General features: G+C 32.9%; 1 protein-coding gene across 4 annotated transcripts in view; it reads left to right on the top strand.

Annotated features, from left to right (window-relative positions):
* The window catches only part of PTBP2 (polypyrimidine tract binding protein 2), an 84,131-nt gene that overhangs the window by 41,899 nt on the left and 14,477 nt on the right, over positions 1-27,755 (top strand). For all 4 annotated transcript variants that reach the window (XM_038541248.1, XM_038541247.1, XM_038541246.1 and 1 more), the window contains exons 4-8: positions 3,135-3,307; positions 4,433-4,576; positions 9,633-9,797; positions 9,888-9,998; positions 15,726-15,921. In XM_038541248.1, the coding sequence (XP_038397176.1) occupies positions 3,135-3,307; positions 4,433-4,576; positions 9,633-9,797; positions 9,888-9,998; positions 15,726-15,921 (789 nt within the window). The remainder of the gene's footprint in view (positions 1-3,134; positions 3,308-4,432; positions 4,577-9,632; positions 9,798-9,887; positions 9,999-15,725; positions 15,922-27,755) is intronic.

Here is a 27,755-nt window from a genome sequence, read left to right as displayed (position 1 = left end):
TTTCTATAAATGCTGGAATGTGAATGACTTAAGAGAATGACAGTGTACTAATATTTTTTTTAGTTTCCAGTATATAAATAAGTATAAAGTTCTGAAGTGTTGTACTTCAAGTTGATACACAGTTGGAAATAAAATTAGAGTATTGGTGAATGACTGTGACTAAAATAATAGATTTATGAGTTAAATGAGAAGGTAGTTTTTGAGACCTAAGTGTTGGGAGTTCATATGAGCAAGTAAAGATAGGACTTTGGGGCCAATTAGCTGTGGACCTCCCAACTATTATTGGGAATGAGTACATAAGCAGACAGTTCAAAGGAGCTGTAAAATGAATAAGGGAAGTAAAACTAGAAAGGAATTGTTAAGGGTATTGTGGGAACAGAGACATTTGGTAGGGATGAGAGGGCTCAGTATTTTGACCATGGATGAATTTAACAAATTACCCAGCATCTTAGTGAAACTTAATATGAGAACTGCAGGTAAACACTAGTAAAGAGCAAAGGTCAGTCAAGGAAAAAGAGAGACTGACGAAAGGTGAAGATGTTCACTATAGAATTGAGGTTGAAAACTACTTTTGAGTTTGGAAGAGAAGTATTAAGTAGACATAGGTTTTACATTTTTTTTTACATACTATTTTTTCGAATTTGAGAGGAACATCTTAAGCAAAACTTTAAGAAGGCTAAATAATATATGGAAAATGATGTGATTACAGATTTCTGCAATTTATACAACCTGTATGCATAAATAAAAGCATTACGACGTTGTTGCCTTATTCTTAGAAATCATTTTAATTATGACTGGTTTTACATTCACAAACCAAAAGTTTCTGGGTTTACCTCAGGACTAGAAGGGAAAGATTATATAGAAAGAAGTCCAAAATTATGGTACTTTGTGTTCTGAAGAATCACAGATCTAACCTAGAGAGACCCAATCTTTACTTCTCTGATAGGATAATAAATGGCCTATGTGTTTGATAAGCTAAGGGCTATACATTTTCTTGTGTCCTTTTTCAGGGCTGGAGTTTTTTTATGTATGAAAGTATGCTTAGTCATATGATTTAAAAAGTCCTCATTTCCCAATTTCATGTTCTCATATTCTCATCTAAAGAGAAAACTTTCACTCAGCCGTTAGAAACAACAAATACCCACCATTTGCTTTGACACGGATGGAAGTGGAGGGTATTATGCTGAGTGAAAGAAGTCAGTCGGAGAAGGACAAACATTATATGGTCTCATTCATTTGGGGAATATAAAAAATAGTGAAAGGGAATAAAGGGGAAAGGAGAAAAAATGAGTGGGAAATATCAGAGAGGGAGACAGAACATGAGAGACTCCCAACTCTGGGAAACGAACTAGGGGTGGTGGAAGGGAAGGTGGGCGGGGGGTGGGGGTGACTGGGTGACGGGCACTGAGGGGTGCACTTGACAGGATGAGCACTGGGTGTTATTCTATATGTTGGCAAATTGAACACCAATGAAAAATAAATTTATTAAAAAAATAAAGAAAACTTTCATAATATTTAGCACTAAAATAAGAATATTTAGTACTAAAATAGGAATAATAGCCACCCTTTCTAAAACTATTAACTGACTGAGAGAGTATCAGTATGAGGAGTTTTGATGTTACATGGTCTTTGGGAGAAAAGGATACAGTTGTATATAATGTGATATTTTGGGGGGGTATCTTCCTACAGTGTAGTGTACTAGTTAGTTGACCTTTCCCCCATTTCCCCAGCATTGGGGATCTTACCGATCATTTTGTTCACTCCGGTACCCCTGGAGCCTCAAATAGTGCCAAACACATTCTTGATACTCAGTAACAACATCATCATCATCATCATTATTATTATTATTATTGAGAGAAAGAATGTGAGCATGTGAGTAGTGGTGAGGGGCTGAAAGAGTGACGGGAGAGAGGATCTTAAGCAGGTTCCATGCCTCGTGTGGAGTTTAACACAGGCCTGGATCTCACAATTCTGAAATCATGACCTGATATGAAAGAAATCAGGAGTGGGACACTTAACTAACTGAGCCACCCAGGTGCCCTGGTACTCGTAACTCTTACAGAATCAGTGTATGAATGAATTTTAAAGACACTTGGAGATCAAATTAATCTTAGAATTTTACAGATATTGTTGAATGTATACACACACACACACACACACACACACACCACCCCACACACATATAATGTTAATGGGTAGTGTTGATTTGGAGAATACCATGAAGTATCTAAAGTTACATAGTAGTGGTGTATACATGTATATTTTTCAACTTATCAAGTATCCTTCATTTTAGTTAGTTTCAGAAATATCCTTTAGTCTGTAGACAGTTAGGAACCACTGATACAGAATAAGGAATAGACTGTAAGTTCTTCAAACAGCTTTGCATAAAACATCACCTATTTTATTGTGTCTGTAGTAGGACCTTATTTTTGGTGAGGCTTTAAAATAAAGCCCGGTAACTACTTTGTTGATTAAAATATATCAGTTTACTTTAAAGGGCGTAGTAACAGAATAAGTTAATCAAGTCCATGAGTATTTTATAGTATATAGATGTTGAATGTTATTAGTGACAAAATATTTAGATAGATAATAAATTAGGAGAGTCTCATTGTAGGTAAGCCATAATGTGGATTTGATTGCATAATTATTTTTACAGCACTACCTTCTTTGCTCCCATTTTTTACTATGATACATTCCAAATTGTGAACCATTTATAATTTCCCAGGTAAAAATTACAATCTCCTAATTTTTGCTAAGTCAAAAGTAGAGTTTTTTTTTTTTTTTTTGTATTTCTGTTAGTTCATAATAAAATAAAATGATTAAATTGTAAGATAATTGTGTTCTTTAGGCATTGGACAATTTATTAAATTGCCTTTTAATATTTTTGCTTATCATTTGTTACTCTTTATGTATACAGTTCAGAAATATTTACCAAATAGTGATCTTAATTGATAATGTAATTTTATTAAATTTTATTTAATAATGGTGGATATTATTTTCTCTATTCTTTTTGCTTTTTGAATTTTTAGGAATTATTCAGGTCTACTCAGCTGTATATTTAAATTCTTTTTTAAATTTTGTGGTTTTTATGCAAATGAGGAAAATTAATAAGGACTTTCTAAAATGTTTTTCAGCCAATGGTAATGATAGCAAGAAATTTAAAGGAGAAGATAAAATGGATGGTGCTCCTTCTCGTGTACTTCATATTCGAAAATTACCTGGTGAAGTGACAGAAACAGAAGTTATTGCTTTAGGCTTACCTTTTGGTAAGGTGACCAACATCCTTATGCTGAAAGGAAAAAATCAGGTATGCTTCCTTTCAGGACCTATAAAATGTTAAGCCTGAAACTACCCAGTATGTGTGTATTAGCTAATTCTTAATAAAAGGATAGAATATAGTATGTCTTAACTTTTCTAAAAGAACATAACAGAAGTCTTATTCTGATTTTTCCTGGTAATGCTGATTGAGAAACTAATGCTGTGGAGCCAGAACGAGTGATTCACTGTAGTTTTCAAATTTTGCCCTTGAATTCATTTTTAGATGGTTATAATGAGATTGTGGAAAATACAAATGTATATAAATGCAGTTTTTTCTTTTATTGTGTCTCTACCGTTTGTAATATCAGAAAACGGGATACTAGTAGCTTTTTTTAAATATTTATTTATTTATTTATTCATTTATTATTTAGTTTAATTTAATTTAATTTAATAACAGAGCACAAGCCAGGGGGAGCAGCAGGGAGAGGGAGAAGCGGGATCCCTATTGAGCAGGGATCCCTATGTGTGGGGCTCCATCCATCCCAGGACCTTGGGATCATGCCCTGAGCTGAAGGCAGATGTTTAACCATTTGACCCACCCACACGCCCCACACTAGTAGCATCTTAACCTTTAAGCTTATCTCATGGAAATACTTATCTGGTAGCATTAGAAGAAAATAATTATTAATCCTAGATATTCTTCATTGAATAAATATCCCTGTGGCAAAAAAGCCCAGGCATATTAATAAGATTTTGTTTTAAAATTTCTAATACCATTTAGAAGAAGGTGTGAAATTTAACATCTATTAAATATAATTAATGTCACTAATAATTGGATTTTTAATTTTTTTCCTTGTCTCTTGACTTATACTGCTTTAAAAATGACTTTGAGATCTCTTATGTTCTCTAATAGGGGAATGGTAAAATTCTAATATTAGAAAATGTTTAGATTTTACTTTGTCAAAAAAGATTTTTGTCTAGTTTTTGTTAGACTACATTTGTGGTGTGTGGAAATAAGGATAAGTAGGATAACTTATTAGAGTGTCTAAATGTACCTGGAAAGGTTATACTCTAGATAGTAATTTTTTTCATTAGCTGAATAGATTACACAGATACTGAAGTTTACCTGAAATATAATTCCTAGTATTAAAATTTTTGCTATTTAAATTTTCAGGCATTTTTGGAACTAGCAACAGAGGAAGCAGCTATTACTATGGTTAATTACTATTCTGCTGTGACACCTCATCTCCGTAACCAACCAATTTATATCCAGTACTCCAATCACAAAGAACTAAAAACAGATAATACGTTAAACCAAGTGAGTATGTGTTGGTACATAAATAAAATGGCCTAAGACATATTAAGAATCTCAAATGTATGAATGGAAAGTAATCATTTAACCGTTTAACCATTCAGAAGATTAACTATGGCATTTTGTTATTTTCAACACATTTTCTTGTAGTAGTACATCCCTAAATGTTAAATATTATGTTAGTTTACAAAATGTGCAGTCTATTATTTTCATGTTTTAAATTGGTACTTGATGAATTAGTTAAGTAATACTTTTTCAAAGCTTTAATGTTCTGGTCAAAATGTTCATTTCATGTTGTAAGTTCAGATTTTTGTATAGGAACTATGAGATTGAGCTTGCTATTCACATAAACTATATAGAACTCTGTTGCCTGGACTTTTAAAGTATGTTTATATTTGACTTTGTATAGGTCTTAGGTTTCATGGAAGAATTTTTACTGCAGATGTGTTCATGGTCTTCCTGGAGGAAGCAATATGTAAAAATTGAAAATATATGAATATTTTGATTTATTTTTTAAAATGTGATATAGAAGATATTAATTATTTAAAATTAATATATTTTTTTAAAAATGGTATAAGAACTGTTTAAGCCTAAATACATAGAGCATTGCAAGAATGGTCTAAAATTGTAAGCTCTTTTAATACAGTTTTTAGCTAATTATATCTTTTCTGTTTCAGTAATATCTAAACTATATTTGGCTCTTTGTCTTGAAAATGTAGTGGAATGTAATTCCTCATAGATTTTAACCATCATAAAAAGTGACTTTTCAAGATCATTTTTGATAGGTTATAAATAATCATTTAAAACTTACTGTCTAAAGGCTAAATTTTCTTTTTTTGTTGTTTAATTTGACAATAATTTTCATTACCTTTGAACCAGAAATTATGCTTCAAAAAATTTATCATTGGAAATATACCAAAAGAAAATCTTCTATACTCATTTTACTTATAATTTAAAATGGCATTTAGTATTTCAATTTTATTTTATATGTTAGTATTTTAATAAGGTAATTCATGAATGCATTCTCATTTTAAAAGCTTCCAGTGCAAAGATCATGAAAAAATAAAGATAAGGCATCTATAGACAAATGTATGTAAGGAAAGGGTATTTATAATTTTAAATAGGATAAACCGTGAAATCTCCATGAAGAAGTGACATTTGAGTAACACTAATCACTTCAAAGTGATTAGGAAGTAAATGCACTTCTTCTGACCTGGTTATTCCAGAAATAGGGAGCAATGCAAAGTTGCTTCTGTTGAAGAAAACCTGGTTTTGTAGCCATAATTTTGGTTTTCAGAAGCCCTTTAATCTTTTCTGATCATCTTTTTTAATATTACAATTGGTCATGTTTTATTATTTCACAGTTCTTTAAGGTACTAATTAACAATATTTTAAAAGATACTATATGTTAATTATCTTATTTTCTTCAGTGTTAGCTATTATGTTTGTCTTGTATATCCATCTGTCTATCCCTTCTCCCCCCCAGTAGTCTGTTCATATTTCAGAATGGATAGTTAAGTTTTACTGTTTGGACTGGTAGGCTTTTATTACAGTAAAGTAATGAGTTTGGATATTAAGCTGGGATTCTCCAAATACCAAAAAAGGTCCTTATTCTGGGTCAGTAAAACTCCCTTTAGAATTCCTGTTTCTTTTAAAGGGAGCATTTTGTTGTTTTTGTTTTTTAATGGTTAAAGGGGAGAGAGAGATGATGGGGGTGGGGTGGGGAGGCAGCAGTTTACCTGTTGCTCATTACGTAGACTTTCCATTAACCCTTTTATTTTCCCCCTCTGCCCTTTGTGACTGCCAGATTCTAATGTCACTCATGTAACTGTCAGTGCAGACCCTGTTTGCTATGTGTTCATTGTGTCTTCTCATTTGTTTCCATTCATTTTCTGTATACCAGTATTTTGATAAAAGTATTCTCAGCTGATGACAACACTCTTTCTATTCAATATTTGGGTTTATTCCATTTTATATTCATTAATGGGTGTTTTTAATTCAATTCCAGTATAGTTAATATATGGTATTATACTAGTTTCAGGTGTATAGTGAGTCAACAATTTTATACAATTTTATACTTAGTGCTCATCATAAGTGTACTCTTTAATCCCCATCACCTCATTTATAGGCATTTTCATGGGCTTTCATAACAGAGGCAAATAAATATGAGTCAACCACGAATTCTTCCATGATCCTTTGTCAAGTTACCAAGTCTTACCAATTTATTCTTCTTAGTATCTGCCTAGTTTTCATCATCGTTCTTGCTACTCGCATAGCTCAAACACACACTATCACCTCTTGGCTATATTACTATGATAGCTCTCATACTCATCTACTTCTTTACTTTCCTCTCTTGATTTCTTTCTCCCTAGTACCTCTCTCTTCACCCCACTGTCTCCCTTTTCCTTTTCTACCTCCCCCCATATGTCCTTGTAAAACAAATCTGACTTAGTTACTCCCCTGCAATAGATCCTTTTCATGCTCAAGATAAAGGCCCCCAGAAAAGATGGCTATTTCTATCTTATTGGCTATATATTTGCCTATGCGTCTACCCAAAAGTAATTGTAACTCTTCTAACCTGACATTCTTTCTCTTACTTCTAGTATTTTGGGACCACTGTGTTTCTGTGATGTTAATTTTTCCTGGAATATTATGACCTGCCTGCCCTTGTGCCATTTTTCCAACTCACATTTCACACAGCCATTTGCTAGACATCTTCAGGTCTCACTTTTAGTTTCCTTCCAGAAAGCTGTATTTTGATCCACAAAGACTGGATTAGGTTTGCATTAAGAAATCTTAACACAAATTAAAATCACAGTGAGATACTACCATGTACTAATAGATTGCTAAAATTAAGATGGATGATGCCAGGTGTTGGTAACAAGGAGAATCTGGAGCTTTCATATATACATTTGGGAATGTAAATTCTTAGAATTGTGTTTAAAAACTTGAAACATATAGTAAAGCTGAGCATATACATATTCTTTGACTTAGTGAATCTACTCCTAGTTATACAAATGTGCATCAAAAGATATGTATGAAGAAGTTCATGGAACACTAATACATAATAGTCCAAAGCTGGAAATGATCCACATGTTCAGCAGCAGTAGGGTATGCTGTGGCATATTCATTCATTAGAATTTGTTAGAATACAAAAAAAAAAAAAAAAAAAAATTGACCAAGCTGCTGGTACCTGCAAAACATGTATGTACACCATAACAATAATATTTATTGAAAGAAGCCAAACCAAAAAATAAATAAATAAATAAATAAGCCAGACGAAAGTAAAACATACTATATGACGCCATTTATTTAACTGATAGAAACCATGAATGTGGCTTTTAGAGTTTTGATAATGTTCTTTTTTTATCTAGGTAGTCATTTCACAGATATGTCCAATTTGTGATGTTTACACTTAGGATTTGTGTCCTTTCATATGTGTATATATGTGGTTTGCCAAATTAAAATCTAGGTTGGCAAGCCAACTCTGTTCCATCAATTAAAAAAATACAGAAAAGTTATTTGTTAATGATATTTGTTATTTGTTAATAATAGAAAGCTATTTGTTATTGATAATGGAGAACCTAATTATTAAGCCAAAAAGAAGATGAAGGAAAGTTCAATAGTATTGGGGAAGAAAGTTTGTATACATCCTTTTTATAGACTAGATACATATTTACTCATATGTGAAGATGGTATCTCTGGAAGGATACCCATGATAATATTGGTGAGGAATGTTTAGGGGAAAGCAGACAGGGTGATAGGGTTGCAGAGGAAACAACCATTTGTACCATTTGAATAGCATACCATGATCATGTGATTCCTGTTTCAGAAAGACAGTCATTCCATTATTTGAAAGAGGAGATGTTAGTGTTTTCCTAAATTGTGATATTTCTTTGTAGTAACAGATAACTATATTCAAGGACATGCTCCACTAATGAAGTAATTAATATTGCAGTACACTACTTAAAATACTTTGAGTCATTTTAGCCAATATATAAATTTGTAGGCCTAATTATTTCTTTAGCATTTAAATAATGAGGTTTAACCAGATGGGCATGTGGTCTCTGAATTCCAAACTGTGTGATTCCCCTGGTTATGTGTCATTTCAGTGAACTGTTTCTTTTTTATTTCTAGCTTTATTGAGATAAAATGGATATATTGTGTAATTTAAGGGATATAATGTATTGATTTGATACACTTATATATTGCAAAATGATTACCACCATAACAAATGTGTTGTCAAAGGGAGCACTGTTTGTTTTCATAAGTGTTGTCCTAATTCTATCATGGTGTTCAGTTGATATTCCTATTCATCTGCCAATACAGCTTTTTCAAACTATAAAGCAATGTAGCAGTATTTGTCATTGTTGTTTAATAATTATTTGCCATTATATAGGTTTTTTTTGACTCCAGATAGGTAGAAAAATTATTTCCTTATCAATCTGTCACAGTAGGAATAGTCTATTCTGTATGTATATTTTTTCACATTTTAAAATCTCAGAAATTAAGATGTGTTTCAACAGTAATTGATCTGTCCTGGTTTAATTAGCAGTATCTTAGAAGTTACGCTAGTCTGAAAAAAGACTTAATATGTATCCTGAATATTCCTCCCTTAAGATTATATTAGAAATAATAAGCCTTATGGTAATGTTTTTTTGGGTTATCTTGCTGAGATTTACTATGTGCCTTTTTTATGGAGTAGTGAATAATGTAAGACTGAAGTTTTATTGTTCTCTTTAGAGAAACTTTTAAGTTTCTTTTTAAAACATTTTCTGATTATGTGAATTTGCCAAACTATATTTTGTTCTTTTGAAAATAAACTACACTGCCTATCTTTGCTTGTTCAATAAAGGTTCCAAACCCTAGATAATTGTTTTGAATTAAAGATTAGTAGACTACTTGAATTATAAACAGATAATACCTGGTTCATGGCAGGTGCTCAAAGTATTTATTGACCATTATATTTTGTTTAATCTGTATGTGTTGTAGAAAAGAAATGAGCTAAAAGTATAAGTGAAAATTCAGTATGTTTCTGAAGTGTTTATCTTTCAATTTTCAGCGTGCTCAAGCAGTTCTTCAAGCTGTGACAGCTGTCCAGACAGCAAATACTCCTCTTAGTGGCACCACAGTTAGTGAGAGTGCAGTGACTCCAGCCCAGAGTCCAGTGCTTAGAATAATTATTGACAATATGTACTACCCTGTAACACTTGATGTTCTTCACCAAGTAAGTTTAACTAATTTTCATCTTTACCTATAAACTGGAGAAATAATGATACAGTAGATAAATAATACTTTGATTTTAATGTTTTAACAGATATTTTCTAAGTTTGGTGCTGTATTGAAGATAATCACATTTACAAAAAATAACCAGTTTCAAGCTCTTCTCCAGTATGGTGATCCAGTAAATGCTCAACAAGCAAAACTAGTAAGTCTGGAGCCCTATTTTTTTTTTTTTTTTTTTTTTTTTTACTATAGCCATATTTTTCAAAGGCAGATAGATATACACGCTATATATCACGAATGTCATTAATACTGACATACCATGTAGCTTTATGGATGGCACAAATTGGTGTCATTTAGATATTATTAGGAAAGCTTAATATTTGTGATAGTGTTTCTTTTTAAGGATAGTTACATGTGTAGTTTTCTGTAATACAGGTTTCTGTTATTTTGCACTTTGATTTGATTTAGGTCTGAAATTTTAAGCTCTTGAGGATATAGCAGGATTAAATTGTGCATGTACACTAGTAAAGATTTTAAGTGTTTTCCAGTAATTAATTTAGCTATCAAGACCGTTTGGCTAAAGTATATCATCACACATATGGCTCAGACGTTATGATAGGTTCTCAGTTTATTTAAGACTATGGTATATTTAATATTCTTTTTAAGGTTTTTTTTTTTTTTTAAAGAACACTGTTCTGAATGGTTCTTAGTCTACTTTTTATTTACAACATACATATTTTTTATTATGTATGGAGGGTGAGAAACTATTAAAAGAAGTAAACTTATGTTCCCACATCATGACCACCTTTCAAAACTTCGTACCGTATCTTTGCTTCTAAATGCCTTAATCTTCTGTTTCTGTATCATATTTAATTCTACCTTTGCCCTAGCTGTTTAACTTCTTGTGTCATATTATTTCATTGTGATTATTCCATTGTTAAACCATTAAATATTCATTGTTAAACCATTACATCAACTGTCTTTACTTATCATCTTTTGCCCTTTATCTTACCTCTTTTTCTCCCTCTTACTCTTATTTTCAGACTAATTATGTTCTGTAATACTTCAGTGCTTCCTCTAGATTAAGATAGATTGTATGGAACCCAGACCATCTTTGATTGTTTCATTGTGTTTCCATCCTCAGAATCTCATTTGGGGAGCAAAAAATAGCACAAAGTCTGTACCGTTAATATTGACATAATTGAAATGGTTTAGCAAGTGCTGTTATGTCAATTTTTTCCTGATATTTTATGTTGTAAACAGAACAAGAATTTATCCTTTGTTACAAAGGGAAGCTAATATTTAAAGAGGTTAAATTACTAATCGTAATACACACTATGTGTAAGGGAGACATATTTTCAGCCTGTTGCTACTCACTGGTTCTTAAGTTACATGATCTAATCTTATTATATTTTCCTTTTCAGGCATACATTAACACTTGGAATTCTTTTTTCCAAAAATAATGATTTCTCTTTACATGCCCCAGTCCTCCAACTTTGGAGAATATTTTATGTATTTAAAGAGTAACCAAAATACATGCGGTATGAACTTTGATCAGTAGCAGACAGTCTAAAAGTCATGATCTTTATGGCATTTTTTGCAACTTCACAACATATTTAAAATATAGTGTATGTTTGTCTTAATGTGGAATATTTTCTGTCATCCTTTCTGATGCGGAGGGAAGAGTATTTGGTAAAGGATCAATGAAATGGAATTACACTGTGTTTGGGCTGTAATTCAGTGGGGAAAGTAGTTTATATGTGTGTTTTGTCTGAAGTAATCTACAGTAATCATGACAAAAGGTTGTACTTTAATGTTATCAGGTGTTTGAAGTTTTCATTTACTCCGTCTTCTATGTACAGATAATAAACATCAGGTATTGTGAACATTAATACACTCAGGGCTTTTCTGTAAAAATGTACCATTGTAATTCCAAGAGAATAGGTAATTGTTTGATATTAATTAATTAGCTATTCTGGTATCTGAACTCAACTTTATTTCACTTACTAGAGAAGGAAAAAAGTTTATTTCCCAAACTTGCTTGCTCCATTATCTTGTAACCCTGACACTTTGTTGAAACAGACTTTTGATGACTGTAGTAATTTTTCTTCATGCCCATATATGGACTGTTGAGTATACCTAGAGAATGTCATATAATCTAGCAGTTGGTACCAGTTGAAATTCATCAGCATCAACCACAACTAGACTTGGCCCTCTACTGTACTTGAAAAATCTTACCACATTTCACCAGTCCTCATGCTGTCCCAATTTTCACAATGACTATATCAGAAAATTCTCATTCCACCAAATCTTTTCTTACTCCCCTTATGACCTTGTGTACTGCTTCTCAGGAAAAATAGAAACTATCAGATGGAAACTCCCATTAGCTTTTCTCACAAAATCTAATTATATCACACCTATCTTTCTCTTCTAATAAAAGGCATAGATATTTCTAAGACCAGTAAATACCAGATCCTGTTCTCTTCTGCCCTCCAAAAGACTTTGCACTATCATCCCTTCTTTCTCTTATATTTTTCTCTTTGTTGGCTATTTCTCACCAGTGTTTTAAGTATCCTTATATCTCCTTCACTGTAATTGAATTTACCCTGAGTTCCACATCTTTCTCCATCTATCACCCTTTCTTCTCTCTTTTCATTTATAGCCAGATTTACTAAATAAGCTCTCTTTGTTTGCTGTTTATACTTCTTTTTATTTCTCTACCTACTATAATTTGGTTTCAACCCCCTTTTCCCAAATTGTTCTTTTCCAGTGTCATCAGTGATCACTACAGTAGGAAAATCTAAAAAGCATTATTCAGTTTAATGAATTCAGTTCTTATCATCCCTAACCTCTAGGTAACTTTTGACACTGTAAGCCATTCTCTTTCTTAAAATTGTCTCTTCTCCAGGTCTTTAACACTTATCAACTGGATATATTCCACCTCTCTATGTCTTATCATATCCCTCCCTTCTGCCTGGGGGACTTCATCTATTCCCGCAGCTGAGTCACACCTTTGTGACTCTGACAGTGCCTTTGACATGATTCTCTAGTGTTATATCCTAAGAGACTCAGACTAGGAACTTAGTGAACCATTAGGCACCTTCAAACTTCGTGTGTTCAACTCCTGTCACTTACCCTCCCTGGCCTCCCCGCCCCACCACCCCAAAACAAATCCTGCCTCACCTGTGGTGTTCCCAGGGTACCAAATTCTATGTCAGTAACAAGCCAGAAAACATGACTTTTTATTCCTCTTTCTTTCAGCCTATCACCAAATTTTACTGATTCTTATCATCAATTTCTTTTGAATCTATTCTTTCGTCTCTCAGCTCTTGCCACCACTCTAGTCTAAGCCAGGTGTTCTTCAAAGTGCTAGTCTCTGATGTTACCAGGAGCTTTTGCCAAAATACAAGTCTGCATGCTTCTAGCTATGATGTGTTTAGTGTGATATTGATATATATGCTGACATAGACTCCTTATCTTCATGCGGATAGGTTTGGGCTGCTAGTTCATGAATCAGCTTGAGTAAAGCCCTAATACAAGCCATCATCTTTTAAATCCTTATTTCAATGGTCTTCTGACTTCGCTCACAACTTTTACTTCTTAGCCCACACCTGTTTTTTCCACAGAATACTAAGAATGATCTCAACTTAAAGTTCTGTAACTTCATTCTCAGTGCCCTTCAGTGACTTTTTCCTTAGTATAAAGTCCTTACTCCTTAACAAGGCTTGCAAAACTCTTCATCTATCCTCAGCTTGTCTCACCTTTTACTATATTGGACTTTTTAAAATAGATTGCATGTGCTGTTTTTTCTCTAATTTCTCAGACTTACAGCCTCATGTTCCATTTGCTTCTGCTTTCTCTTTGGTTTTTTATCTCCAACTTTTGTCTTTGAGGTTTACACATCTCAGAGAGGTCTTCGTAAACTTCTAACTACATCATAGCCCTTCCTTTCTTAGTTCTCGCTACCACACATTAAATTTATTTATAATTACTTGTCTGTATTTTTTGTTTTACTCTAAGTTATGTAAGAGTGAGTACCTTGTCTGCTTTGTTCTTTGCTCTGCTGTATTCCTAGAACATAGTGCAGTGTATAGCACTTAGAACTTTCATCCCGTGTCACAACTCTTCCAGCATCTGCTCTGCTACAGATGTCTTCTCGTTTTGCAGTCATCCTTGTGGATCTCAGTATATAATGAAATGGGTTGGTTCTAAACTTTGTAGTTCAGTTGCTACATTTTTATGCTTGTTAAAATGGTGGAGGTTATATAAAATTATAGGCAAAGTATACAAGTTTAGAAAGAGAATCTCAAGCCTACCTCTACTTTTCTAGTGGCAATTGTTCCAAATGAATGGAAGATGAAAAATAAGCACTGGGAATTCAGTTAGCCGACAAAATGTACCTTTACATTTTGGTAAAGAGAATTTATAGTGTCCTTCAGAGTATGATCCAGAGCTCACCTAGGTTCTTGTCCTATAGATTGCATCTATATATAGATATGCATATATACATATGCATCTAATGGGACTCTTAAGATATCCTGAACTAAGAAATCATAATCTTTGGGGGTGGGACCCCAGTACTCTGTTTTTGAAAGTGCTATGTAAAGGCAGCTTGAGGGATAGAACCAACCAAACTCTTATTATATATTACAGTTTTTGGCAATTAATTTTAGTTAATTGGAAGATATTTCCCCCTAGCATTTTGCTTTATAAGAGAATAACAACTCAGGAAAAGATTAACAATGGAAGTATTAGGGTTGGAGGGAAATATTCAACAATCTCTTGAATTTGTCCTAAGATTCGTATTCTGTATTTTAGTCCAATCTCTAAAAAGGTCTTGCAAAAGAATGTTGATCTACTATTAAAATAATATTGTTCTAGATTTATATACCTAATGGATCTTGGTCTATGTAAACATCAAGCTTAATCTCTTGATATTTAATCAGAAGATCTGTTGCTTCATTTTCAACGTGGGTTATAGAGCTAAACATATTCTTCATTTCTGAATTGTCTTATACAGTAAATGTTTATTCTAATGAAAAATTAACAATATATTCCCTTGTTCTTTAGTTTGTTCTAGTCTTATATCCAGCCAGAGTAGAAATGGTGATTATATAGGAGCAGGAAAAAACCCCATAATAATAACAGTAGAATATGTCTTATAACTCACATTGTACTTTTGCATATGTCATCTTTTATTTAATCCTCAAGGTAACTCTGTGGGGATTATGGCAGCCATTATTACCTCTGTTTTCTAGATTAAGATAGATCCTGAGATTCAGAGAGGTTAAGTAACTTGTTCAAGATGACCTAATTGACTATAGGCTTTCAGCTCTAGAGTTTGCACTCTTCTATTCCTAAGCTTTTCTGGGATGATGTTACATTTTCTAATTCAACAAGTTTTGATTAGGTGGACATCTCAATGAAATAATAGTTTCTGCCCCATTTCATGGGAATTGCTCTTATGCATTATAGTGATATATTTGGCTTGAAGCACTTCATAAAATGTGGCATCAAACAAAAGTTACCATATAAAATTATACCAATTTTTCTAAGTACTGCCATCCAGCAAAAAATATGTATGTATAATAAAGTATTATGCAGACCATTATGGTACAACTCTTGTAGGACTGACTGTATTTGTTATCCTTATTTATTAAATCAAATTATTTGCAGATTTTTTTTAATTAAAAGCTTTAGTATATGTGCTTAACTGGTTGTATTTTAAAGTAGCATTTCTATTTAAAGAAGATAGTATTTGTGGAAACAGATACATGTACAGCTGGGATAATAATGATACATGCTATTTGATCCCTTTCCTGGTGTTTTTTATGTGCAGGTCTTCATTGTTGGGTTTTATTGTCAAAGTCCTGTTTCTTGATAATTTTCATTCCTTAAGACTGCTGATATACTTTATTCACTTTTACAGGCCCTAGATGGTCAGAATATTTATAATGCTTGCTGTACCCTAAGGATTGATTTTTCCAAACTTGTGAATTTGAATGTAAAATACAACAATGATAAAAGTAGGGATTATACTCGACCTGATCTTCCATCTGGGGATGGACAACCTGCATTGGACCCAGCTATTGCTGCAGCATTTGCCAAGGAGACCTCCCTCTTAGGTATGATTTTTATTGTCTATACCACTTTTCTCCCATTTTGCCAAATGGGAAAGTGCCTGTTAAACTCCAGTAAGTATAATGAATCCCTCACTTTGTAATTTAGCAAATTGTTGGGTTTTATTTATTTTTTTAGATAAGAGGCATATGAATGCTGTTGGGAGAAAAACCTAAAATGTTATGAAAATTCTGTCAGCTGTATTCCTTTCACTGTCCTCATTTTTTTCTCCCAAAATGAAAGAAGAAAAGTTCTAGAGAAGAAATACTGTTGAGTTTATTTCACGTTGAACTTGATGTCAGACTGTCTAGGTCTGAGCCTAGGTCTAGCCTCTGTGCATATTCTTTAAGGATAATCTGATTGTTTTAATTTAGCAGTGCATAGAAGCAATGAAAAGTGAATAGACCAAACGTAACAGGAGTAGTCATAGGGTTTTTTTCAACACATATTATAGCCTATCTCTTAAAAAGCAATTTAAACTAGGAAGAATTTTCTATAAAATTTATTTTGGTTTTCTCTTTTTTTGTCTTAACCATTTATATTTCACTTTGTTCTCCAGTGGATTTGACTCACCACACACACACAGACACACACACACGAAAAACAATGCAAAAATTTTTAACTACTGGTTGATCGAGTCGAGATGAAGAAAGAATAAGAGAAAATGTTATTTTTTGCAAGTTATATGAGTAAAGTGATTTATAACAAGATGAAATTTTACAGTTTTATTTGCTGTGTTTGGGAAATTCTTGATTTCTGACATGTGTAAGATTATGTTTAAATCAGTTTCTGTCCATATGGAACCCAAGATTGATGAATTACAAACTAGTTCTTACAGTTCAGTTTATATACCTCAGTCAGATAAAGAAAAACCATCTTATAATGAAGTAATTCTTGGAAGTAGATATATATTTACTGTAGATATGTAACAGTTCTGCTATCTGTTGTAAATATGTAGTAATGTAAGTGATACATCCATGAACAAAGACACCTGATGCACAAGAGAAGCAATTGATACTCAGAATTAATTCTGGTAACTTGAGAAAAAACTGGCTCTTTTCTAATTTTCTGATATATCTAGCACAAGCCATAATTGTTTATCATGATTTTAACAGATTCTTTAGCATTCTTTTCTGACAGAATTTCTATACTGTGTGGGCTTAGTTTAAGCCTTTATTCCCTCAACTTGGCTTGTTAAGTTGACTATTTCATAGTGTACCATTTTTAAAGGTAAAGTCAAGAGTGAGACAATGAGTGATAACAAGATCTTTGTAATTCTTACTTGCTTGTAGATTCTTAAGTTATTTACAAATAGAAATTATTTTACAGAAGAGAAAAAAATCAACATTTATTGAATAACTCTTAGATCTAGGCATTCTACTAGGCGCAGTAGTTCTGCTGGAGAGATAAATTATTTAATCCTTAATGTAGATGACATCAAGATTTTATGTCTAGTTTCTGAGAAGTTTAAAAATGCACATCCAACTCCTTAAACAACTTAAGTATAAAATGTCAAGAAATTCAGCTAGCATCAAGCACAGGATCATAATAATCACTTTTTGGACTCTACAGAGTTTTGTGCCCATTTACGTATAGTTAGATAAGCTGCGTGTGTTTGGATTCTGGGTAGAGTCCTGGTTAGAAGTCAGCTGGATTCTTCTAGGGAATTCATCACTGTTTTCCTTGCAATTTCATGGCCCTGGTGAGATTTTTATTTTTTTTTTAAGTAATAATGAAATAAATGTCTTTTTCATAAAAGATTATGAAGCCCTGGCATAATTAACTTGTATCTTCTCTATACTTTTATCATTCATTTTTCAGGTGTTCTGCATGTTTTGCACTAAAAGCATGAGTTAAGTTGTTCACTACTTAATAAATTTGTCTTCATCTTCTAGCTCTATTTTGAATATTTTAATATATCTTGTTTCTGCACTCTGATTAAAGAGAAAACGTTGTGTGGTGAAGATATGTGAATTCACCTTCCTTTACTAAATGACTTCATCATTTACCTGTTTTAATGGTTTTGCATCTTGTGATAACCAGGTTTTTATACTAAGTATCCCCAGATATCTTTTGAATGATAGGTGAGTTGTAAGTTTCAAAAATCAAATAATGGTATGGACTCTGGTAGTTTTGATAATTTAAAAGAGGTAACCATTTTTTCCTCTTATTTTCTATGCAAATACGTATTTTTGTACAAATTAAAAATCACTCTGTAAGCTTAGTTCTGTGTTTTATTGTAATTGTTATTTTAGTAAGAATTTTTTTGAAAAATAATTTTAATAGCTATCTAGCATGCTGGTGGATCTGTAATACTTTTGAAAGTACTTTTACTTCCAGACGTTTTATTAATATATGTGGCATTGTGACAAATACCCTGTACATAACTTTTTTGTTATTGGGTCAAAGAAAATGTTAAAGGCTCCTGATTCTTACTGTAAATTTCTTTCTGGAAAGATGATATTAAACTAGTATGGTATTTGAGGCTGGCCATTCTACTTTTTTGCCTACCAGCATTGATTTTTTTTTTTTCAAATATTTGTCATTTTTAAAAATTTTTTTTTCTTTTTTTTTTTATGATAGTCACACAGAGAGAGAGAGAGAGAGAGAGAGAGGCAGAGACATAGGCAGAGGGAGAAGCAGGCTCCATGCACTGGAAGCCCGACGTGGGATTCGATCCCGGGTCTCCAGGATCGCGCCCTGGGCCAAAGGCAGGCACCAAACTGCTGCGCCACCCAGGGATCCCCTATTTTTTTTGATTTGCTTAGAATATTAATTTGATAGGAATAGGAATGTGTCAAGTTTTATTATTTAACTTTTATGAGCTAACTTATTAGACATTTTTAAATTTTTAAATTCTTATTAGACATTTACACGTCTCTGAATTGGTTGTCTAGGTTTTTGGGATATACAATATATGTAAAATGTGTATTAAGGATATACATATTTCATATGAGCTGAGTCTTCAACTTGATTCACAGTATTTTAGACGCCAGCTTATAGATGAGTTATTTTGAAATAATTTATCTCAATCCAAAAATACCCATTTATAGGACTTGAAGTTAACTTTTTTCCCCCACACATTTGTGGATATTGTGATCTTTATTAGGAACCACTTATATTTTGCCTTTTTTAAAAGTTGTTTTCAAGCACCGTTTATAAAGACCTCCAATATTACTTTTAATAGCCTTCTGGAGTGGTAACTAAATTTTTCCTATGTTTATTTTCCTCCAATGATATTTAATAAGTCAGGTGACTTTGACATACAACCAACTAGTATCATTGGATCCATTTCCTGCTGAGTCTTCTTCAAACAGTACTTGTTCAAAATAAAATAATTGATAGCTAGCTGTCTCTCTTTATTTCAAAGATTCTTAAGAACACAAGTACTAGATGGTCCTCCTTTTCTGCAAATATTTGGGGGAATTTCCTTTACCTTGTATAATTTTTATATCTGAGAACTTGACTGAATTTGGAATCAATATAGTACATTTTAATTGATTTGTTTTACACAGTAATTTCTTAAGACTAGCCTTTATACCTGGCTCCTCTTCTTTTTCTTTTATTACTAGGGATTACCGTGTTTCAGAAAATGTAACTTTTTCAAGAAGGAAGACTGAGTGCTTTGTTATTAATTAGAAATCTGACATCTAAATACATAATCACAAACCCGGCCAACTATTAGTTATTCACGTATTCTACTTCATAGAACAAAGTGATAAAAATCCTTGAGATTTATAAATTGAGACATCATTACTATGATCATTTTATCATGTTTAAGAAGTATAGCTTATTAAGGGGTGGATCGATTTTAGAGAAGTGCTAGAAGTAATTTTTCATGCTCATGTTGTCTACATTTTAAAAATTAAGAAAGATAATGTGTACAAAGAATACTTAATGTTAGAACTTTCTATGCATTTTGAGTTGAATAAAGTAAGAGCAAGGTATCTCATCATATGACCTTAACAGAAAGGCAGACCAAATTTTTCATGAGAAATCTGTTGATCTTAAATAATAATTGAGAACAGATATTACAAACATTTGTTCATTAAGGTAAATCTGTAATTCTATAGAAACAGTGTCTCAGGTTTTTCTGTACATCACCAGGCTGAGAATCATGTGGAGTGAGTCCTAGCAGTCCATAGTTTCTTAAGATCTCAAGATGCTTTTACTGTGTAATGGGAGCTGATAATTACTGCTATAGAGAAAAGTTCGTAATTTTTAGATGGTAAATTTTAGCTTTTTAGCAATGTTAATGGTGTTCTCAAAAAAACACTCTTCATAGCGATTAAATAGTATGTTAATACTGTTAATTCATGCCAAATATATCTTGGTATAATTGTTCTAATGGAATATTGTTTAGCTTTAAATTGATTTGTTTTTTCTCTATGTGTTATAAGATTAACACGTAAACTTAAATATTTTTTAAAAATTATTTTTAAGTGGTTTCTGAAATCTTTGGTTTTCTTTGTTACTTTTGAATGGATTATTTGCGTAGTAATTTTAAACTTTTTACTATGAAAGATTTCAGTCATATACTAATGTAGTGAATCCTACATTCATCTCAATTTAGTAGTTTTTACACTTGTTTTATCTTTTATCTGCTCATTTTTTCTATTGTATTTTGAGGCAAATCCTCGACATCATGTCATGTCATCTCAAACATTATCATAATATCTTTAAAATAATGACATTTTCTTTTTTTTAATAATGACATTTTCTTATCAAACCATAATATGATTATCACACTCATCAAATTTGACAGTGATTTCTTAATGTCACTGAATACCCAATCCATCTTCAAATTTCCCCAATTGTCTCAACATATTTTAAGACTTGATTTGTTCAGAATAGGATCTTCTCAAGGGCCATAGATTCCTTGTGGTTGTTACTTTTCCTAAGACTCTAAATCTGTGGTAGTCATCTCCCTTCATCCCCACCCTCTCCATTCCATTGACTTAATGAAGAAACCTAGAAATTTGGGGAAAGTCCTACAAACTTGATTGGTGTGGCTGTTTCTTTGTAGTGTCATCTTAACTTGTTCCTCCATCCACTGCATATTTTATGTAGACCAGAAGTTCGCTTCAAAAGCTTGATTAGATTTATGTCCTGTTACATTTTTTTCAAGCAGGAATACTTTATAGTAGGTGTTCTTGTGTTTCATGTTGTATCTTAATTGGAAACATAAAACATCTGGTTATCCCACATTGAGTGTTGCTTTAAGACAGATTGTGGTTCAGGTGGTGACATTCTGATCTTTCCATTATATTTTTCTACTAATGGTTTGAGTTTCCACCAGTGATTGGTGCCTTAATTATTTCATTTGGTGTTTGCAAATGTTGCCTTTCCCCCCTAATTGACATATTTCTCTACATTAATTAGTTGAAAATCTTTATAGAGTTTTCCTTCATCAACTAGGACTGTTTACCTTGTAATGCAATTTGTGCAGGACAGTTGAATTCTTGCAATTATTTGTTAGTTTTGGTGGAAGAAATTGACGCCCAGCTTTTGTTTTTTTCATTTATTATGTAAACCTTTTCATGAATGGGTACAACCTAGATTCTTTCCAACTACAGTTTAAACTTCAGAAAGTAAGTAAGTAAGTTGCCTCTAGTGCTGGTAGCCTCAAATGTGGTTTGAGATAGTGACCTTAGTCCAGATGTGAGCTGTCTGGCTTATCAATGTAATAATGTTTTTTTATTTTAGTCTTAGCCAGTGGCCCAAAAGAGGGAAGCAGGGTGGTGAATAAGAGACTAAACAGAGTTAATTAAAACTCAGATATGTTTCTCTCAAAAAAGAATTCATCCCCCTAAAATAAAGAACCAGGAATGCACCAGGAAGCGTTAGTATTTCCTTACTAAATACCAACAGAATATAAATCACTTTTCTCTTACAGCTATTTGTGAGGGAAAAAATGATCCACAAATAATGAGAATGAGTTGTTTTCTCAAAGGATTAAAGTCCCTTAGGTGATGTTTCCCTTGAATCCTTGTGTATATGCAATCTGTCTGTTTATACTTTTTAACTGTGATTCTATAGGTTATGCAGTAAAAACATCTTTTGTGAAACATTGCTATCTTACATGTCTTATTTCAGTAGAGTGATGATGGGGAAAACTACAAAGCTAAACTAATTGGAAATTAATTAGTATGTTAGCAGTGAGCTAATCGAGCAGTACTCATATTATTTCCTTATATTTAAGTGATGCCTGTGTTTTGCCATGTGTGTATTTTTAGGAAATAAGATGCTCATTGTTGTGTTTTAGGTATTATTTAGTAAATTTAGGCTGTTTCAGTAGCCTCCAAGGTGAATGCCATTTGGAAATTCTTGTTTTTCTACTGAACCATTCAATAGCTTAGGGAAGAACAAAATTATCAGTTGGTAATTTCATGAATTTGTAGGGCTACTTTCAGTTAATTATTACGATGTAGGCCATTAAGGAGACTTTTCTAAAAAGATATGCTTGCTGAAATCCTTAAAGTCTTAAGGATACTTACACCAGGGGTCTTTTTATGTGATTGGTATTGATAGAAGATATTAGCTGTTTTTTCCTACCACTATTTGCTTTCCCTATAGGAATTGGGCTCCACTATAAAAATGCCTACATATTTTGGGGGTAGTTCCTGTGATAGGAATAAATATTTACAAAGTTATTAGTTTAAAAGTAATTACTTAAGATTCCACCTTAATTGCTACAGTTCTCCATATATTTTGTAGCAAAAACACATGAAATACTATGGCTTAAAATGAAATTGTCTCAATGCCGGGAACCCAAAAGGTTGTCTGATGCATATGGATACTAATCACTAACCATTTCGTGAATATGTATGAAGTGCCAGGCATCATTCTTAGCCTTTGTGAGTTAATCCTCACATTATCCCTAAATGTAGTTATTCTTATTGTCCCTCACTTCATAGGTTTAGAAACTGGGACACACAAAGATTAGCAGTTTGCTCCGATTCCCATAATTAGTGAGTGGTTGAGATAGGCATTCTGGCAGTCCGGCTTCAAAGTTCATACTCCTAACAAACAAATTTGAATTTGAATAAAATATACTATAGATTAGGCCTGTTAGCCTGCCTTCTTTTTCCCTATGGAGTTAATAATAATGTCATATATGTAGTAAATACATACGTCCTATAATTTTAATTTCCCTTTTTTAATTTCCTCTCCCCATATACTTAAATGTTTTCTGTTACCAAGATGTTGTTACCAAGTCCATTTAGTGTTTAACCTGGTTATTATATGATTACAAAGCCAGAAGTACTGTTTATATGTCCATTTAAAATTGAATAGAAAATAGGAAATACATATATAATATGCAAACCAAAATATAGTAAACTGAATTTATATTTATATGTTTTCACGAAGTGTACACTAAAACTTAAATGCCAGAATCTTAATTTTAGCAAAGCTTTAATCTATAAGACTACATTATAGCAAAGAAAATTTTGGTTGTAAAATCAAACTTACTAATCTACTGCAGACACATTTGCAAATCATCCTCCAACAAAAACTAAAATGATTACAAATATACAAACATTCTAGAAATACTTTTAAAAATATTAAACTCCATGGATTTTTAGAGTGTATCACTGAATGCCATAACATTTGCAATTTTTTAAAAAGCCATAAATTAGAAAAGCAGTATTTTGTCATGTTCAATAAAATCAAATTTTTCGTCATAACTCACGAAAATCTTGTACTAACTCACTGTCCCATAACTTTGGCTTTCTCATTTCTGTTTTAATGTGTAAGAAGTAGGAAACTATAGAAGTTAGGTTGAAACTTCTCTACATGTGCATTCTTAGAAAATAATACTGAGTTAATTTGGATTATTAAACTAACCAATTTTGCTGTGGCTGAGTTTTTAAAGTATTAATTTCTCAGTCTTTAAAATACTTCTTTCAGAAAAGAAGTAATCTGAGATAAAATTGTTCATTTGAAAATAACTGTCAGTAGATAAAAGTTTTTAACCTCTAAATCATGAATTAACTTGAAGCAATAATCTTTAGAGAGTTAACTCTTTGAGCCCTTTTAAAATAATATTTGAATGAATATATGTTAAATCTGGAACGTGTTTTCTTAGCAAAGGAAATCTGTTAATGGTAGTTGCCTACTTTGGAAATATAATAGGTCACAGATGTGATATGAATGTTAGAGAAATAATGTTACCATGTCCATGCACATTTACTTATTTGCCAGCATTTTCAAATAGGATAAGTTTATTCCTGTAGGGCTATAAGATGTTGTTCATAGACTGCCATTTAACTGTCCAAGGTAATATTTTCATATAAAGTTCTTAATGGATAATCCCATAACCTTTGCTTGAACTATGTTAGGTTCACTCATCATATTGTTCTCAGCTGTAGTTTTAAGAAATTCTATTTACCTTCATTTCCAAGACAGTCTGTCAGATAGTTGAATTTATTTATTCTAGTGTTACTGTTCATATTTCTCGGGCTACACAGCCTTAATTCAGTAGTAATCAGTGCTAGCCTTGGAATATAAAAGGTAAGTTTAAATTAAATCAGACTGTAAATTTTACTTTCAAAAAGTGTTTTTTTTTAAGAGTTGACAGTTATGTATATTGAAAACAAAAGCTTTTCTAAAGTGTATTACTGCTGCTTTTATAATTGACAGAAGAAAAACTGACTGCAGTATAAAATGTGCCTCTATCTAAAGTAAGTAAAAATTAGGCAGAAAATTTTCACTAGTTGCTCTAAAGATAGAGCAAGAAAACAAAAGATGCATATAGGAAATCTCATTTTAATTCTTCTCTTTGATCTTTTTTTTCCCTGAGCTCTTCCTAATTTCATATTTACTTCCCTTTTAGCTTTTGTGATTTTTTTGTGGGGTTTTTTTTTTTGTGTGCCTGTTGATCTTGATTTCAATTTAAAGGTGTTACTCTCTGAGTACCTTTCCTATATGCCCTGCTTTCTAGATATTCCCATAACTTTGTTAAGTATTTGGCATGAGCATTTCATAGCCCTGAATGGATTCTGCCTCATGTCAGTGACATCCTGGTTAATTCATTCATTGACTTATCCAGCAGTCATTTTAGCACTGTGCTAGGCACTGCAGAGATTCAGAATTACAAGGTTCTATAACTTGATTTACAATCTGGTGGAAGCAGCAAACATCTGAGTAGCTCTAATTTGAGGCAAAGTGAAATCTGTAACAGAGTTGGTGTGGTATTAGAGCATAATGAGATACACAGTGAGATTCATCTGAAGGAGATATTGGGAATGTTTTATGGCCATTTGATTTGGATACAAATAAAAAGGGATGCCTGGGTGGCTCAGTGATTGTCTGCCTTCAGCTCAGGTCATCAAGTTCTGCATCAAGCTGCCCCACAGGGAACTTGCTTCACCCTCTGCCTATGTCTCTGCCTCTCTCTGTGCCTCTCATGAATGAATAAATATATTCTTAAAAAGAATAAAAATTAGTGTGAGCAGATGTGAGAAAGTATATATCACATTTAGGGAGGACAACATTGAGTTATGATTAAGCCATAGGGTAATTGGTAAACTGTGAAAGGCAGTGGTACCAGAAAGAACTTGAGACAAAATCTTAGAACTGTTGTTAGCCAAGGGAGTATAGTGGAGACTATTAGTCTAAATAAAATACAGTTGGGAATCTAAACTGGGGACATGAAATGAGAATAAAAGAGACAAATACATGGAAAAAAAAACATAAAGGTAATAGTACTTGGCATCTTATTGATACAAGTACTTAGAAAGAATTAAACTGGGGATCCCTGGGTGGCTCAGCGGTTTAGCGCCTGCCTTTGGCCCAGGGTGCGATCCTGGAGTCCCAGGATCGAGTCCCACGTCAGGCTCCCGGCATGGAGCCTGCTTCTCCCTCCTCCTGTCTCTGCCCCCCTCTCTCTCCCTATGTCTATCATAAATAAATAAATCAATCTGAAAGAAAGAAAGAAAAAGAAAGAGAAAGAAAGAAAGAAAGAAAGAAAGAAAGAAAGAAAGAAAGGAAGGAAGGAAGAAAGGAAGGAAAGAAAGAAAAAAGGAAAAGAAAAGAAAAGAGAAAGAAAGAAAGAAAGAAAGAAAGAAAGAAAGAAAGAAAGAAAGAAAGAAAGAAAGAAAAAGGAAGGAAGGAAGGAAGGAAGAAAGAATTAAACTTGTGGAGAAGTCCACTGGGTAGTAGGAAATTCTGTGAGCTTGTGAATTGGAAAAACAGGTGTGATATTTTAAAAGCTTGGCTTAAGATTCTTTAGGTGTAAGAGGGCAAGAGGATCAATGGCTTGAAATTACAATTGAAACTTAAGCAGTGCACAATTATATTGTGGGAAAAATTAAACTTAGGGATGAGATAAATAGCATTAAAATTAAAAGTTCCTACTCAGTTCAGTAGTTCCCATAAGGTTATTCATGAAGGTGGGTATAAATCAAATTATGATGGATTAAAGGGTATAAATATGATAAGAAAGCATTTATTACTCTTTGAAGAAGTGTACTATAAAAAAAGGAAAGAGAAATGGAATGTAGTTGAGAAATGGTTGTATTGAGGGACTGTGTATAATTGTATGGGCTCCAGATCCAGGTGTCATGAGTTCAGAATTCATCTTAGCTTCACTGTCTTAGCCTCCCCATGTGTAGTGGTTATAATGACAGTGTTACAAGGGTATTATGAGTATTAAATGTGTTAATAAGTATAGTTTGTATAGTGCTTGGCATATAATGAATGCTCATTTCATATTAACTAGTATTTGTTTTTTGTGGGATTTTGGGGGAGACTTAGAGCACAAGTGGGAAGGGGAGAGGGAGAGAGAATCTCAAGCAAACTGCTCACTGAGCATGGAGCCCAACACAGGGCTCAATCTCATACCCTTGAGTTCATCTCCTGATCCAAAACCAAGAATTGGATGCTTAACCAGCTGTGCCACCCAGTCACCCCTAGTATTTATTTTTAAGGCTAGCTTCAGTCCTAGAATTGAATGTATAGTGAAAATGCCAAGGCCTAGAAAATAGAAAGGTACTTGTTGAGGATCATAATGAAGAACTGGAAAGGATTAGCAAGCTCTTATAGAAATGTAGGGGAAGGAAAATGTAGGGGCAGAGCTGAGCCAGAACTGAAGTCATCAGTTATGTAGCCCATATTCTTTTCTTCTCACCATTCTGTGTTTTTATGAAGAAAGGAAAAGGGGGGAACAGATGAAAGAAAGGACTTTTGAAGTTGGTAGAAAATTTTGAGGGAATTCTGATGCCATTCTCAGACTTTATGAATATAACAAGATTGAGAGTAGGATGTGGGACATAAATCTCGTAAATTTGTAGGGAACCCTTGGAAGTAGACTCCAAAATCGGCTAACGTTAGATTTAAATAGCAAAATGTTTATGGAATCAGTTTTGGGGTGTGTATGTGTTTTCACTCTAGTGCTCACTTCGGCAGCACATGTACTAAAATTGGAATATTTTTACTTTAATACTTACCTAGATGAAAGCTTAGCAAAAATACAAGATTGGATTTATCCAAGCCTGGCGCTGAAGAACATCAAAAAAACACTTAGGCTACATTGTAAATAAAGTCAAGCCAAGAAAAAACAGAATTAGCATAAAGCCCAAAAGTGGGTTCAGTAATTGCATGGAATAGGAGAATTAAGAAAGATGGGAAAATGTTGGGAAAGCAGAAATGAATGGCAAAACACAAAAAGAGAAAGAAAACTCAAAGATGTAGCAAGAGAAGTTGCTAAAATGGATTGATGTAAAAATTGTCAAAGTAGAAGTTTTAAAGAAATTTTGAGCCAAGAGTGTTTGACATATCATAGGTTGATGACAGGGTCTGGGAGAGAAGGAAGAAATAAAGCCAGGTGCTGTATGTA

This window comes from Canis lupus, chromosome 6 (assembly GCF_011100685.1).
Source record: "Canis lupus familiaris isolate Mischka breed German Shepherd chromosome 6, alternate assembly UU_Cfam_GSD_1.0, whole genome shotgun sequence".
Lineage (NCBI taxonomy): Eukaryota > Metazoa > Chordata > Mammalia > Carnivora > Canidae > Canis > Canis lupus.
This window is presented reverse-complemented; position numbering and strand designations above follow the sequence as displayed.